Genomic DNA, 16,647 nt, shown 5'->3' with positions numbered 1-16,647 from the left:
CAAGCCGCGGTGGTCTTCGCTCACACAACACATCTCTCTGTTTTTACTAAAACTACAACATGACGTCACGCCGCTGTGGTCTTCGCTCACACAAACACATCTCTCTGTTTTTACTTTGTCACCTCTCCACCGAAAACTGGCCATAACACTAAAGAGAGCACGTGGCAAAAGTGCTAATAAACAGCTAGCTTACATTTTGGAAAAGGTTAACAACCAGCTCCAATGCACGCACGAACGCACACACACGCACACACACACACACACACACACACACACACACACACACACACACACACACACACGGTGTGCTGCATTTTCTATCACGTCCTTTATAACGTTGCTTTCCTTTACTTCCCTCACAGGTGTTATCAATACATACTAACTCAAACCTTTTTATTTCAATGAAGGACCCCATAACTCTGGGAGAGTGTAGCTATAGCCTACACATGGAACCAAAATGGTCCATTTGAGACCTGCTGTAGAAAAGAGTCATCCTAGTTCTCAACAGCAACCCTCCCCCTGGCCTACTCATGGATTGGATCCACCCATTTCCTGTTGTCACTCCCTCCCTACCAATCCCTAATCACACCTGTGCTCACTCACACCTCAATCAGTGGCCTGCTATATATATACTGTTTGAGTGCCTGTCCCTTAATTTGTTTGGCAGCCGCAGCATGAACTCCACCTTGGAACCTCTCTGTCCTGAGTCTCAGAATCAGACCATTATGCGTCAATGAATAAAAACCCATAACGTGAAGCCTCACCAACTCCTTGCTCATGAACCAAATGCTCATGTGTGCAACGGAACAATAAAGGCTTTGATGGAACTCTTTGTATGCATTCTTGCTGAAGCACCATGGTGATGTTAAATATCCTGTGAACCAGTCTTAAACCTAGAACTCTATCTATTTAATACCTGCACTGGTTTACCAGTGACTAGTGAGCCAATAACATCATGCACAATATCAGCACATGCACTGACTCTGTTTGACCAGAAGTGAACAGAGCCTTCATATTCGTACACACATACGGATATTCCGGGGCTTGGTCGAATCCGCCATTTTTTCATTGGGTGAAACAACACAGCTTTCACCATTGGAATTGCATTATGGAGCGTATACACATTATTGTTAAAGTTTATGGGTTTTCCTCGTCATATAGGTGAAGTATTATAGTGCAGGTAATTGGTAAAAATGGGTTAACAGAGTAGCAGCCAAGTCTATGGACTTTTAATGTTTGTTTAGAGCACTTTAAACACGAGTGTGATTCTTTCTCTCTACATCAAATGTCTTGGCCAAAAATAGCCGATCTACAAAACTTAAATGTATGTACATCCCCACATTTTATTAATATTTATATAACTGCTATGAGATCTGACATGTATTCTTTACTTAAAATGTCACTGCAATTGAATGAACAAATGGATGGATGAATGAATGAATGAATGAACAAATGGATGGATGAATGAATGAACAAATGAATGGATGAATGAATGAACAAATTAATGATAGAATGAATGAACAAATTAATGAAAGAATGAATGGTTCTCTAACAACGCCTCGAACACACGATCTGCCTCTTTATTGTGCCATCTTACCCCTGTAGAGGAGAATGTGATCTGGTTGGAGAGGCGAGATCCAGAGAGAGAGAGAGAGAGAGAGAGAGAGAGAGAGAGAGAGAGAGAGAGAGAGAGAGAGAGAGAGAGAGAGAGAGAGAGAGAGAGAGAGAGAGAGAGCGGCCACATGTTAAACTGTGTGGCAGCATGTATAAAGTCTCCCTGGCAGGGGGACAGTAGAGTTCCTGCCCCTCCAGAAGTGGGACAGAGCGATGGAAAATGGAGGCCGGCTTATGTAACCGCCAGACGGACGGAGTGAATGGGCTGCTTGCGTAAAGCACGCATGTTCAAACACAGAGCCACTCACGCACGCACGCACACACACACACACACACACACACACACACACACACACACACACACACACACACACACACACACACACACACACACACACACACACACACACACACACACACACACACACACACACGTACACACACTGGCCTCACTGTTTTCACCAGTGGGTGGAAGAAGACGTTCTCAGGTTTCATACATACAGTAGCAATGGCACAATGTAGAAATACTCTCCGTTACAAGTAAAAGCACATGTACTGTACAGCACAAAAGCACAAGTTGGCATCAAAATATACTTATAAATGTCAAAGTCGTCATCATGCCGAATTGTCCATTTCACAGTCATGTATTGGATTGCAATTAGAAATGCATTATTAATAACTTTAATGTTACAGCTGGTAAATGTGGGGCTTATTTTAATTTAAATTACTTAATCCGCTGCTCGGTAGCTTAAACCTACAAGAATGCACCATCATTTATCATTAATGTATATGTTGTATTTTAATAATAATCTAAATCTGCAATGTAAACTACTGTAGTAACTAAAGGTAAAATATTGGTTGAGGGAGATGAAACGTACAATAGTTTCATCTGAGATGTAGTGGACTATAGTCTAGACTAGACTGAGATGTAGTGGACTATAGTCTAGACTAGACTGAGATGTAGTGGACTATAGTCTAGACTAGACTGAGATGTAGTGGACTAGTCTAGACTAGACTTGAGAAAACAGGCTTGAAAGGTTCACTTTTGTGGACTCTAACATTACACCTATAGCTCAGGTTCAGGTTCATTTATTAGTTTGTCCCCGTGGGGCGATTTGGTTTATAGCAAGGCATAACACAGGCAGGTAACATGAAACACAAAAACACAGCAAAAGGCACATAGTACACATAGAACATTTAAAACAGGATGGCAGTTCAAGGTATCGTAGTGTAACATTATAATTCATAACTTTTCCAGAAAGTTGTATAAAAAATGAATACAATTAATACAGATACAATTTATCTCCTTATATCGGCATTTAGAGCCTTGATAGCTACTGTAGTTAAATTGTAGTGGAATCTGTGGACATATGCTCAAAACCAAATCACAACAATGAATAATGAGGCAACACAAGAATTCGGAGTTATAGAGTATAGAGATTTTACTCGAGCAAGGAGACAAGACTTACATGAACCAACCCCATGTATGGAAAACCCAGTCTGGCACCCCGAGTGTCAACAACTGACAGCTTTTATAGCTCTTCTCTTCTCCCACACGACAACCCCCAACATAGCCACATGGCATTCACCACATGGGACAGTGACGTCATAAAACACTTGGAGTATTCTTACAATGTTTATCTCTAAACTTCCACGACATTACAAGCACGAAGGAGAACTTTTACCTGTTGCTTTTGGCCCCTGGAACTTTTAGGCGAATGCCAGAGGGAAGCAGCTTGAACTCAGAGCTGAGGGGATGGGAGTTGTCCGTAAAAATGGACTTGGCTTTCTTAAGCACCTGATTTTTAAATACTTGGTCTAGACTACTGAAATTAACTCCGGCAATCTTTGAGGCCGTTCTCACAATCCTACCAAGGTGGTTTTTGTCCTTTGTACATTTAGGTTTCCATACCAACAAATGATGGAGAAGGAGATAACTGATGTATGTAAACTATATGTTTAAGCTCAGTGGCCTTGTGGTTAGAGTGTCCGCCCTGAGACTGGGAGGTCGGGGTTCAATCCCCGGCCGGGTCATACCAAAGACTCTAAAAGTGGGGCCCAGTGTCTCCCTGCTTGACACTCCCTGGGTCAGTCCCTGCGACATACTAGCGTCATGTGTCCAGGGAGTGTCTTTGTACATCAAGCTGCCTCACGCTACAGAAACAGGTGATAGGCTCCTGCCCTATGGGCCCCATGGCTCGGTAGTCGGCAAGGCTACTTACAGTACTTACATGTTTAACCCATTCTGACCTGAGATCAGATTTCATACGAGGTTTCCACTGGACACACACTGGTCTGATGAACCCATTCTGACCTGAGATCAGATTCTAAAAATGTCACAGTCGTTCTTCGATTTTTCAAAAATAGCAGACCTACAAGCTCGTATCGCGCCACTCGGTGGCGCGATATGAGCTTGTAGATCTGCTATTTTTAAATAGCTAAAGCATAACATGATGCTGACACCAAAATGGGTGCCCGGTCAGAATTGGTTAAGCATGTATTTCAGCTCGCCTCTGACATTGATTTCAGACATGCTCTAGTAGCTATACTGTATTTGAAGAGTCTGCAGTCTGTGCTATTAACCCATTTTGGATTAAAACAAAAAATAAATCAATTCAGTTGAGGGCAGGCTGGAGGCTGCACAATGGCAGCCCCTCAGTCAAATCTGGTCACAGATGTATTCAAAATTTGGAAAACTCAAGTGAAGTAAAAGTGCCTCATAACTGTACTTAAGTACATTACTTGAGTAAATGTACTTTCCACCACTGTGTGGGTCACACTCACACAGCCCTCGATGTGAGCTGTGAGCAGCAGAGCAGTGGATGTTAATTACAGTCTGTTGCATCATGCCAACCGATGGGGAAGGAGGTTTAGACGGGGCTCAGGGAGGAGCACATCCCTGGCATGTCTCGTCCCGAAAGGGTATTCCATGCACCAATTAAGATAGCTGTACCTTTATTGATCCCGCGGGGCAATATTGCAGTCGCCAATAAGAGGCAGAACAGCAGTTAGAGTTACAGTACAAAGAGGGAAAGAGGGAAGAAACAGCAATAAGAAGCATCGGTAATGAACAACAGTATACAGTATACACCGATATGTACAACTAGCCTGCACTATGCAAAACAAACACCATGTTATCCCTCTATATACTTCAGTAAATTGCAGAAACAACAGATCTACAAGCACACAACGGATGTCGCGATGTGATGCTGTAACCGCTTGAACCCCTAGCATCCATAGCGTGAGCTTGTGGATGCTAGTTTTGGTGTATATGGATAATGGCCAAAGAATAGTGAAGTTCACATGCACACACTGGCATGTGTGACTCAGTCACTCCGCTTGAGGCTGGAATACATTCTCTGCCTCTTTCCACAGATTCATGACTTCATTCCCTTGTGAACATTTGCAACCCACAACGTCCTTTCAAAACAAATCGTCACATCATCACATGTTTTATGACAAGATAATAACCCATAGGGTCACACTAATGTCAAATACACAATCAAGAGAGGGATCATCAAGGGATTAAGAATCCACGGCTTTATTTCTTGTCACACGCTCATACGTATGGTAAAGAAGGTCTTCACTTCCCGTCTTTAAATAGTCCTCGTGAGTCAGTAGGATACAACGGCAGTAAGTAGCCTTGCCGAGCCATGGGGCCCATAGGGGCAGGAGCCTATCTCCTGTTTCTGTAGCGTGAGGCAGCTTGATGTACAAGTACACCCCCTGGACATGACGCTATATGTCGCAGGGACTTACCCCCAATCCATTCTCCCAATCCATCAAGGGATACCCCAGCATCCCTTGATGCTGAGTGTCAAGCAGGGAGGCATTGGGTCCCATTTTTAGAGTCTTTGGTATGACCCGGCCGGGGATTGAACCCCGACCTTGCAGTCTCAGGGTGGACACTCTAATACAACGGCAGTGACAACACACAAATGGGGAGAAAAGGTCAAGAATAGGTCAATAGTACACAAACTCTATCCCCAGAAATCAATCAATCAATCAATCATTCAAAATGGACATGGCGCAAGCGGTCATGTCTTGTTGAACAGCCTGATTGGTTGATAGGTGGAAACCATCCATATAGCCTGCAGGGCCCTGGCACGCGTGTCATATAGCCCTACACTTTTAACGTCCACATTAACAGTCTGTCATTCATTATTGAACAGCTTACGTGAGCCAGAAACGGTTCAGTGGAGAGCACTGGACTTTCCTCCTCTCTCTGAAACCCTGGACCTCAACAGAACACCTCTGATTGCCCGGTGGTTAGTCCTTCTACTGGGTTACAAACTTAGCATCGTTTGAGAAGCAAAGCTGCATTCCAATCCTCTTGTCCCAGATATCCGAGAACCTTCGCTCGCAGCCAGTGGAGCACAACAGAGCACCTCAATGCCGGTGGTGTACTATAAAGTACTGTACTTAAGTAACAGATTTGACTACTGAGAACTTTTACTTTACTGGATGTATTTCCCATTTCCAGCACTTTAACTTCTACTCCACTACACTACATCATTCATGACCCATCTTTTAGAAACCCATTTTGATAGATAGGTTGGCTCCGGGTATAGAAGACAGAGTTAAGACATTGAAAATAGGATTGACATTTAAAATTGTAAATGCAGCTTTGCCCTCTATGCCCTCAGTAGGCCTATACACGCATTACGCATACCTGACTATTTAGTAATTACCTACAAAAATCCGAGCCACACCCACAGCCACATTACTAGAACAACAGCGAGAACACCGATCTGGCACTACCGACTCCTACAGCACTCAAAAAATGCAAATCACTGGCTTCCTTTAAAACAGGCCTTAACGTTTCAGCAGGCCAAAGGGGAGAGGTAAAGTGACCACGCCCCACCTCCTTATAACCCTCTTCCTTTGTTCCTCCAACCTGTACAAAATAGTGTTTTATTTTATTATTATTCTTTTGTGATGATTTGAATTTTGTTGTTATTTTTCGTTTTCGTTTCGTTTAATTTTTTATTATAAATTGAATGGAAACAAGACCGCCAGGACTTGTTTTCGGTGCTATCCTTTTACACTAGTTTTTGTCTGTACTTGTCTGCTGTTTTCATTTCTGTCTAATAAAGTATACAATCAATCAATCAATCAATCTCAGAGCCAAATATTATACTTTTACTAGATTACAATTATTTGAAAACTTTCGTTACAAGTTACTTTGTAGATTTTGATTATTGTTACAAAACCTACAGTAACCACTTCAGTGCTATCGGCCATTTGAAAATAGCTGATCGAAAAACTTGTGAAATGCGATATTTCTGCACAATAATTACTTTTACTTTTGGTTCTTCAAGCACATTTCATGCTTTTACTCAAGTACATTTCGAATACGGGACAGAGTATTATCTACATTGCAGTATTGATACTTTTTACTTCAGTAAAAACGTGTGAGTATATACTTTACTTCCATCTCTGGCTGTGGAGGCGCGCGCAGCCACTTTAGGGTGGACTGAGAGCCTCATTGCCATGGCATGAGTCACTACAGCGGGTGTTTATACGAGTGGGCGTGTGTGTGCACGTGTGTGTGTGTGTGGGTGCGCTGTGCGCGCGCACATGTGTGTGTGAGAGAGAGCTTAAGAGCCCGAGCGGCTGCTGTCTCGGAGTCTCAGTTTCTCAGTAGTTGCCGTGTGGAGTCAGACCTCTCATCTCATCTCATCTCATCTCATCTCATCTCTCATTGTGAACTGTACTCTGATCTGAGGTGAGTACACACACACACACACACACACACACACACACACACACACACACACACACACACACACACACGTTTTTGTATTGCTATACCGGTTGAGAACATCAACACTTTGGTATACGACAAGTCAAAGCCAAAAATAACAAATCTACAAGCTCACGCTTTGGCACTTGGCAGTAAAGCGATTCTAGGATCAGACACTGGATAACAAGTAATACAAGTATGACGACGTTATTACAACATGCATTAAGACATACAATACCTCTTCAGAGCTAGAGTGATTTCAAGTGTCTCAAAACAAAGCAGCGCTGATGGGAAATGTTTATGGATATTATAGTAACTAAATTCGTTCCAGACACAAAGAGAGCGAAAACAAAACTTCTGATGGGAAATATATATTAATGGAGGGAAAATGACCATGACCCTCCAATCACTGATAAGTTACCAAACAGAAAAACTGGAAATGCCAAATTGTTAAAAACACAGTGGTCAGAATGAGAATAAAACTACCTTTCCCTGATGAGCAGTAAGTTGTTTGGCTTTGTTCTTTCTGATACCAGCAAAATTCAGACCAATCGTGTTTAGTACATGGCCTACGCTTACAAATATTGAGTATGCACAGTCAATATTTCAATCAATCAATCAATAGATCTGTACTTATTTTTGCTATAATAATTGTTTTTGAAGTAAGGGTTGGTAGTGGCTCTTTGAATGTAGGTATTTGAATGAATTTATTTTCATGTGTTTTGTCCCATTACGGGACTATGTGAGACCAAAAAAATAAAACAAAAGAAAGAAAGAAGAAAGAAGACATGGAATAATGATTTGTAACACAAGAGCCACAATGGAAATGTTGCTTTCTCTAAAACAATTTGCACATGCAATATACCTTATTGTGATCCAAAAGCTATTTCAGTCACTTTCAGCCACAAATAATTAAAAATAAATATTAAATTAAATAATTTCTGATGCAACACATTCTATAACAATGAAACTCCAAATGGAACTCCTTCTTAATTTCATTGGCGTCAAAATAATACAGCTTTACACCATTACAGCTTCTCTCCATGAGTTCTGGGAAAGAGTGTAGTCTTGTCTCTGATTGTCATTTAAATGTCATCTATATAAAACCTTAGGTTTTATGTTATATCACAGAATATTAATGTTAGATTTAGTTATATTCGATATGTTACGTTTTAATCAAATCACGAGTATGTTAGGTTTTGTTACCTTGCAGTTAGTATTGTTTAAACTAAGTAAAGATCAAGAAAGATGGTCACCTCACCACCGGAGCGGTGGTCACCTGACCACCGCTCACCACCGAAAATCCAGACAATGAATGAGCCTTTAGGCTCCTCAACACAAAATGTAATGTTATGTTATGATAATAATAATAATAATAATAATAAACTTTATTTATATAGCACCTTTCATGACATAAAATGTGCTTTACAGAGCAGCAAAAATAGAAAAACAGAAACATAAGGTAGCATAAAAACGAAAGCAAAACACAAAATAACATCAAACAAATACTGTCTTCAACAAAGCTACAGTATGTAGTTATGTTACCTTATACTGCATGTCACCTTATCTCACCAATATCTTAGCATAATGTTACCTTAGACTGCATGTCACCTTATCTCACCAATAATGTTACCGTATACCTTTCCAGTTTCCATAATGACATGTTGTCTTATGTCTCCTTATGTTACGTTATCACTGTATTTCAATGGTTCATCTGACACCTGTAAATTACTCTCTCTCTCTCTCTCTCTCCCCCCCCCCCCCCCCCATTGTAGCAGCAGTCATGGCGAACAAACTGGAAGTTGTGATCGAGGGCATGGTGGAGGTGTTTGAGGAGTATGCGAGCACAGGGGAGAAGAAACACCAGATCGACGAGGAGGAGCTCAAAACGATGCTGGAGACGGAAGTGGAACAGTCGGGTCTAAAAGTGAGACCACGATCATAATATGTATAACTAGAGAAAAAGCGGCAATTCTGGGAAATTGCAATTGGTTGCGCGTCTTTATATTAGCCTATTGTGATGTCACAAGTATACCCCTCGAGTATATGAATGCGCCCTTGAGCATGGCATGAAGCCGCTCGAGTATATCTGACTAAACTAACTCCGTAAGCTATACGTATCATGAGTTCTGTGAGTGAGCAGCCATTACTACAGCGCTCAGTTATGTGTCGTGCTCCTGGATACTTTTAGACTTCCGACACATTGCTGAGGCCTGGAAACGAACCTGGGACCTCCCAGGCCTCCCAGGCGGACTATCTTCAACGTGTCTCCTTATGTCAGTGGTTCCCAGTCTTTTGTGGATCGGGACCACTGATCTGACCACTTTAGCGTTGCATTTTCAGAGCTTTTGTTTACTCTATTTCAACGATCAGTCAAATATTGCGTTCCGGCTTTTTACCATTATATGTTCTGGTGTTTTGCCCTCTGCAGGTTGGGGAATCAGTGCTCTAGGGCTATAACCACCGTGCCTCTCCTCTCCGGAGTAAACCTTATGATTTCTTCCTATACTAAAAATAGGAGTTGTAGAACTGGTGATTTAATAAACAAAAATAATTCAAGGAAACAAACCTGAACAGCCAGGGTTCTAATTCACCATTTGTCTTCTGATTGGTCCCTGACCGACTAACCAGCAGGCTCTTTCTGCCTTGTTCCGCCCTGGTTCCGCCTTGTTTATGTTGAATTTGCTAAAACATATTTTTTGGAAAAAACTAAAACAAACATGATATGCCCTGCAGTCACCATGCTGCACCTGTGATGTTCCTTTTTTACTGACACCAAGTTTAAAATAAGAACTGAATGCACAGAATATCAATACGAGGCAACTGAAAAACATGTTATTTGGTAGTCGATGCAGGAGAGAGAGGATTTTTGTCCAACCACGAAAACGCAACCACGGGCGGGACTTGACAAAGGGTGAATTCTGTATAAAAAATGTCCGTAGTAAAACAACAAAAGTAATATATCTCTCCCTCTGATTAGAATATATATATCTTCCCTCTACACCAGAACCGAAGGTATATAAACAAGCTATCCCACAATACTCCTCTTCCCTCTACACCAGAACCCAAAGTATATAAACAAGCTATCCCATAATACTCATCTTCCCTCTACACCAGAACCCAAAGTATATAAACAAGCTATCCCATAATACTCATCTTCCCTCTACACCAGAACCCAAAGTATATAAACAAGCTATCCCATAATACTCATCTTCCCTCTACACCAGAACCCAAAGTATATAAACAAGCTATCCCACAATACTCCTCTTCCCTCTACACCAGAACCCAAAGTATAAAAACAAGCTATCCCATAATACTCCTCTTCCCTCTACACCAGAACCCAAAGTATAAAAACAAGCTATCCCACAATACTCCTCTTCCCTCTACACCAGAACCCAAAGTATATAAACAAGCTATCCCACAATACTCCTCTTCCCTCTACACCAGAACCCAAAGTATAAAAACAAGCTATCCCATAATACTCCTCTTCCCTCTACACCAGAACCCAAAGTATATAAACAAGCTATCCCACAATACTCCTCTTCCCTCTACACCAGAACCCAAAGTATATAAACAAGCTATCCCACAATACTCCTCTTCCCTCTACACCAGAACCCAAAGTATAAAAACAAGCTATCCCATAATACTCCTCTTCCCTCTACACCAGAACCCAAAGTATAAAAACAAGCTATCCCGTAATACTCCTCTTCCCTCTACACCAGAACCCAAAGTATATAAACAAGCTATCCCACAATACTCCTCTTCCCTCTACACCAGAACCCAAAGTATATAAACAAGCTATCCCACAATACTCCTCTTCCCTCTACACCAGAACCCAAAGTATAAAAACAAGCTATCCCGTAATACTCCTCTTCCCTCTACACCAGAACCCAAAGTATAAAAACAAGCTATCCCGTAATACTCCTCTTCCCTCTACACCAGAACCCAAAGTATAAAAACAAGCTATCCCACAATACTCCTCTTCCCTCTACACCAGAACCCAAAGTATATAAACAAGCTATCCCACAATACTCCTCTTCCCTCTACACCAGAACCCAAAGTATAAAAACAAGCTATCCCGTAATACTCCTCTTCCCTCTACACCAGAACCCAAAGTATAAAAACAAGCTATCCCACAATACTCCTCTTCCCTCTACACCAGAACCCAAAGTATAAAAACAAGCTATCCCACAATACTCCTCTTCCCTCTACACCAGAACCCAAAGTATATAAACAAGCTATCCCACAATACTCCTCTTCCCTCTACACCAGAACCCAAAGTATAAAAACAAGCTATCCCATAATACTCCTCTTCCCTCTACACCAGAACCCAAAGTATAAAAACAAGCTATCCCGTAATACTCCTCTTCCCTCTACACCAGAACCCAAAGTATATAAACAAGCTATCCCACAATACTCCTCTTCCCTCTACACCAGAACCCAAAGTATATAAACAAGCTATCCCACAATACTCCTCTTCCCTCTACACCAGAACCCAAAGTATAAAAACAAGCTATCCCATAATACTCCTCTTCCCTCTACACCAGAACCCAAAGTATAAAAACAAGCTATCCCGTAATACTCCTCTTCCCTCTACACCAGAACCCAAAGTATATAAACAAGCTATCCCACAATACTCCTCTTCCCTCTACACCAGAACCCAAAGTATATAAACAAGCTATCCCACAATACTCCTCTTCCCTCTACACCAGAACCCAAAGTATAAAAACAAGCTATCCCGTAATACTCCTCTTCCCTCTACACCAGAACCCAAAGTATAAAAACAAGCTATCCCGTAATACTCCTCTTCCCTCTACACCAGAACCCAAAGTATAAAAACAAGCTATCCCATAATACTCCTCTTCCCTCTACACCAGAACCCAAAGTATAAAAACAAGCTATCCCATAATACTCCTCTTCCCTCTACACCAGAACCCAAAGTATAAAAACAAGCTATCCCATAATACTCCTCTTCCCTCTACACCAGAACCCAAAGTATAAAAACAAGCTATCCCACAATACTCCTCTTCCCTCTACACCAGAACCCAAAGTATAAAAACAAGCTATCCCATAATACTCCTCTTCCCTCTACACCAGAACCGAAGGTATAAAAACAAGCTATCCCATAATACTCCTCTTCCCTCTACACCAGAACCCAAAGTATAAAAACAAGCTATCCCATAATACTCCTCTTCCCTCTACACCAGAACCCAAAGTATAAAAACAAGCTATCCCATAATACTCCTCTTCCCTCTACACCAGAACCCAAAGTATAAAAACAAGCTATCCCATAATACTCCTCGTCAGCGCGCTCAGTCCGCCAACACAGTTAAAGGAACACTCCCCCTGTATATACCTTAGGGGTTACAGGACATAGAGCAGTGGTTCCCAAAAGAGAAATTAGATGTTTCCCCCGGACCCAAACTAGTGAAAATAGCAGATCTGCAAGCTCACAATTAAGCCGCATTGTGAGCTTGTAGATTTTCACTGTAGACATTTTTTCTTTTCTAATTTATGGAATTTCTTAGATATTTATTCATTCATTTTTATTTATTTATTTTAAAAGAACATTGCATTTGTTTATGTTATGTTATTTTTTTTTATTTTTGAGGTTTGAAGGCTGACCTTCATAAACTACTGCTAGTATAAAAGTAGTATTAGTAATACAGTGTTCTTTTTCTCATTATTCGCACGGTTGCCTGCTCCGACACCGAAATAAGGAGACCCAATAAAGACACACGTCTTCATGGGTCCCCCTTATGGGACCCTCCAGTGGGTCCTGAGTTGACCCAGGGTTTGGGACTCAGTGCTCTGGGTGTTCTGGTGTTGGGACCCCCTCCAGTGGGTCCTGACCCAGGGTTTGGGACTCAGTGCTCTGGGTGTTCTGGTGTTGGGACCCCCTCCAGTGGGTCCTGACCCAGGGTTTGGGACTCAGTGCTCTGGGTGTTCTGGTGTTGGGACCCCCTCCAGTGGGTCCTGACCCAGGGTTTGGGACTCAGTGCTCTGGGTGTTCTGGTGTTGGGACCCCCTCCAGTGGGTCCTGACCCAGGGTTTGGGACTCAGTGCTCTGGGTGTTCTGGTGTTGGGACCCCCTCCAGTGGGTCCTGACCCAGGGTTTGGGAAGCAGTGCTCTGGGTGTTCTGGTGTTGGGACCCCCTCCAGTGGGTCCTGAGTTGACCCAGGGTTTGGGACTCAGTGCTCTGGGTGTTCTGGTGTTGGGACGCCCTCCAGTGGGTCCTGACCCAGGGTTTGGGACTCAGTGCTCTGGGTGTTCTGGTGTTGGGACCCCCTCCAGTGGGTCCTGACCCAGGGTTTGGGACTCAGTGCTCTGGGTGTTCTGGTGTTGGGACCCCCTCCAGTGGGTCCTGACCCAGGGTTTGGGACTCAGTGCTCTGGGTGTTCTGGTGTTGCATGGGACCCCCTCCAGTGGGTCCTGACCCAGGGTTTGGGACTCAGTGCTCTGGGTGTTCTGGTGTTGGGACCCCCTCCAGTGGGTCCTGACCCAGGGTTTGGGACTCAGTGCTCTGGGTGTTCTGGTGTTGGGACCCCCTCCAGTGGGTCCTGACCCAGGGTTTGGGACTCAGTGCTCTGGGTGTTCTGGTGTTGGGACCCCCTCCAGTGGGTCCTGACCCAGGGTTTGGGACTCAGTGCTCTGGGTGTTCTGGTGTTGGGACCCCCTCCAGTGGGTCCTGACCCAGGGTTTGGGACTCAGTGCTCTGGGTGTTCTGGTGTTGGGACCCCCTCCAGTGGGTCCTGACCCAGGGTTTGGGAAGCAGTGCTCTGGGTGTTCTGGTGTTGGGACCCCCTCCAGTGGGTCCTGACCCAGGGTTTGGGACTCAGTGCTCTGGGTGTTCTGGTGTTGGGACCCCCTCCAGTGGGTCCTGACCCAGGGTTTGGGACTCAGTGCTCTGGGTGTTCTGGTGTTGTGTGACAGCGGTGTCCGATGGCGCATAATGGAGACGTGATGGATAATGGCGTGCATTCAGGTTTAAAGTCAACCCATCACTCCCCTAATGGACAGCTGACATTAAGGGAGGGGAGGATAATTAGTGGCTAATCAGAAGCACAGGTGTCGTGTTTGTTTGCCACTTGCCAATGGTGTAAAGTAACAAAGTGCATTTACTCTAGTGCTGTAGTACTTTAGGCACTATGGAACTTTCCTCCCGGATTCCTGTGCAAGTACTGACTTTTTTTACCATTGAGCTAATAGATAATGATAATGCATTTATTTATATAGCACATTTTCAAGACATAGTCACAAAGTGCTTTACATAACAGTTTAAAAAACAACAACATAGTCACAGCTACAACAAGATATCAATAAATGACAGCAAGGACAACATAAAAGCACACACACAAAAATAGAATACGGTATGCAAAAGGGAATTAAGAGAAAGCCTTAACGTAAAGGTGGGTTTTTAGAAGGGATTTAAAACATGACACAGATTTTGCAATTAACGGTTAGGGCGTTCCATAGTTTGGGAGCCCGGATTGCAAATGCCCTGCCCTGGGATGAATTGAATCTTAACCATCAGGTCAGAATTTGTGTCAGATTCTATATTATGTGAGACATGACCTTTGACACGATATAAATAGGATTAGGTATAGGCAATGCGAGACTGAAAAGGTGGGTTCTGAGTGTGGTTTTGAACGTGGCGAGGATGGGTACAGCTTTGAAGAACCCCATGTTGTTTTCTTTGTCCTATAGGGATGTCCAGGAGGTTGGCATGGTTTCTTTGTCCTATAGGGATGTCCAGGAGGTTGGCATCCATAGAAATGTAAAGAAAATAGAGGCCTTGTTTTGGCCACTGCAGTTCAATGTAGACAAGGCAGGAAGTCAAGCGGAAGTGCTGAAGGCACTCTGCGGCGCTGCCCAAGTGACGTCACTCGTGCGACTCCTTCATGTCTCTCGCTGCCACTCTAGTGACTATACTGGCCAATCACAGCACGTCTTTTCTGGGAATTATGTTACGCACGCTTCCGCTATGATTCGCAAGGAATCTCGGGGGAAAATGTTGCCTTCAACAGAGACACCAAGAGGTGGAAGAGTAAGTAAGTAGTAAGCCTTGCCGAGCCATGAGGCCCATAGGGCAGGAGGCTATCATTTGTTTGGGCGGAAGTTGCCAGATTTTTGCGGAAAATAATCCGAAACAATCTGACGGATGTTCCGGAGGATACTGTTGTGTAAAATAACATAACAGATACATCCGCCGATAGCTTCTCTGCCTTACGTTGTGACCAGGCATTTCTTTTCGCAGATAAGTAAGCCTGGGACCGAACGAGGCTAGTATGTCACGGGAACTTACCCTCAATCCCAACCCTTGATGCTGAGTGTCAAGCAGGGAGGCACTGGGTCCCATTTTTCGAACCCCCGACCTCCCAGTCTCAGAGCGGACACTCTAACCACAAAGCCACTGACCTGGTGGAACAGGCTCAGTGTCTATGTTGGCATCACCACCCGACCTGAGGGAGTGGGGAGGGGGCGTGACGTGGGAGGAGTTCAGGGAGGTAGCGGGGAGCCTATATACTTATATAGTGTTGAAGGCCTCGTAGCTGGTGACTATAGTATTTTGAAATCTATCCCGTGCTCGACTTGAATAAAAACAACGTTCTTCCCTAATACCTTGCAGGAGAAAATGAGCGCCGAGGACCTCAAGGAAGCCATGGAGCTGCTGGACAAGAACCACGACGGCGAGGTCAACTTCAGAGAGTTCTCGCGCTGCGTGGCCGCGCTGGCCAAGGGCTACTACAAACAGAAGAGAGGCAAGGGCAAGAAGAAGGACGACAGCTGAGATGTACACAGACACACACACACACACACACACACACACACACACACACACACACACACACACACACACAAAGACGCAGGCCTGCACCCATTGGATTACATAATTTACTAACTACCACTGTTCTATGTGTGTACAGATTATACAGTTCTTCATAATAAGCAGATGTTCATGTAATATGAACGCCCATTTCACTTTGTGTTAATGTAAAATGTGCTGAACATTCCGACCCGCATTGAAAATGAATAAATAAACTTAATTGGTTTGAATCTTGAATCTTGAATCTGAATCTTGAATCTTGAATCTGAATCTTGAATCTTGAATATGAATCTTGAATCTTGAATCTTGAATATGAGTCTTGAATCTCGTACAGTAGGTCCATTTGCATTCTCTCATAATTAAAGACCTGTAAGGGTACAGTTGGTGAACCAGTGTTATGTCCAGAACAATATTGTACTATGTAATATGCACTGTATCACATTACTAACATTCATAATT

The 16,647-nt window shown here is 43.3% G+C and overlaps 1 protein-coding gene across 2 annotated transcripts in view; it reads left to right on the top strand.

The window, feature by feature from the left end:
- Positions 1 to 16,418, top strand: part of s100w (S100 calcium binding protein W) — a 270,184-nt gene extending 253,766 nt beyond the window's left edge. Inside the window, exons 2-4 of one of the 2 annotated variants that reach the window (XM_083761119.1) lie at positions 7,268 to 7,342; positions 9,136 to 9,287; positions 15,991 to 16,418. In XM_083761119.1, coding sequence (XP_083617245.1) covers positions 9,144 to 9,287; positions 15,991 to 16,152 — 306 coding nt within the window. In that variant the 5' untranslated portion in view covers positions 7,268 to 7,342; positions 9,136 to 9,143 and the 3' untranslated portion in view covers positions 16,153 to 16,418. Of the gene's footprint in view, positions 1 to 7,267; positions 7,343 to 9,135; positions 9,288 to 15,990 lie in introns of those variants that run through there. The other variant, XM_083761120.1, reaches the window with a different exon arrangement.
- The last annotated feature ends 229 nt before the right edge of the window (positions 16,419 to 16,647 follow it).

Source organism: Protomyctophum parallelum (assembly GCF_964188405.1).
Source record: "Protomyctophum parallelum genome assembly, chromosome: 3".
Lineage (NCBI taxonomy): Eukaryota > Metazoa > Chordata > Actinopteri > Myctophiformes > Myctophidae > Protomyctophum > Protomyctophum parallelum.
Note: the sequence above shows the minus strand (reverse complement) of the source record. Positions and strands in the feature narration are given on the sequence as shown.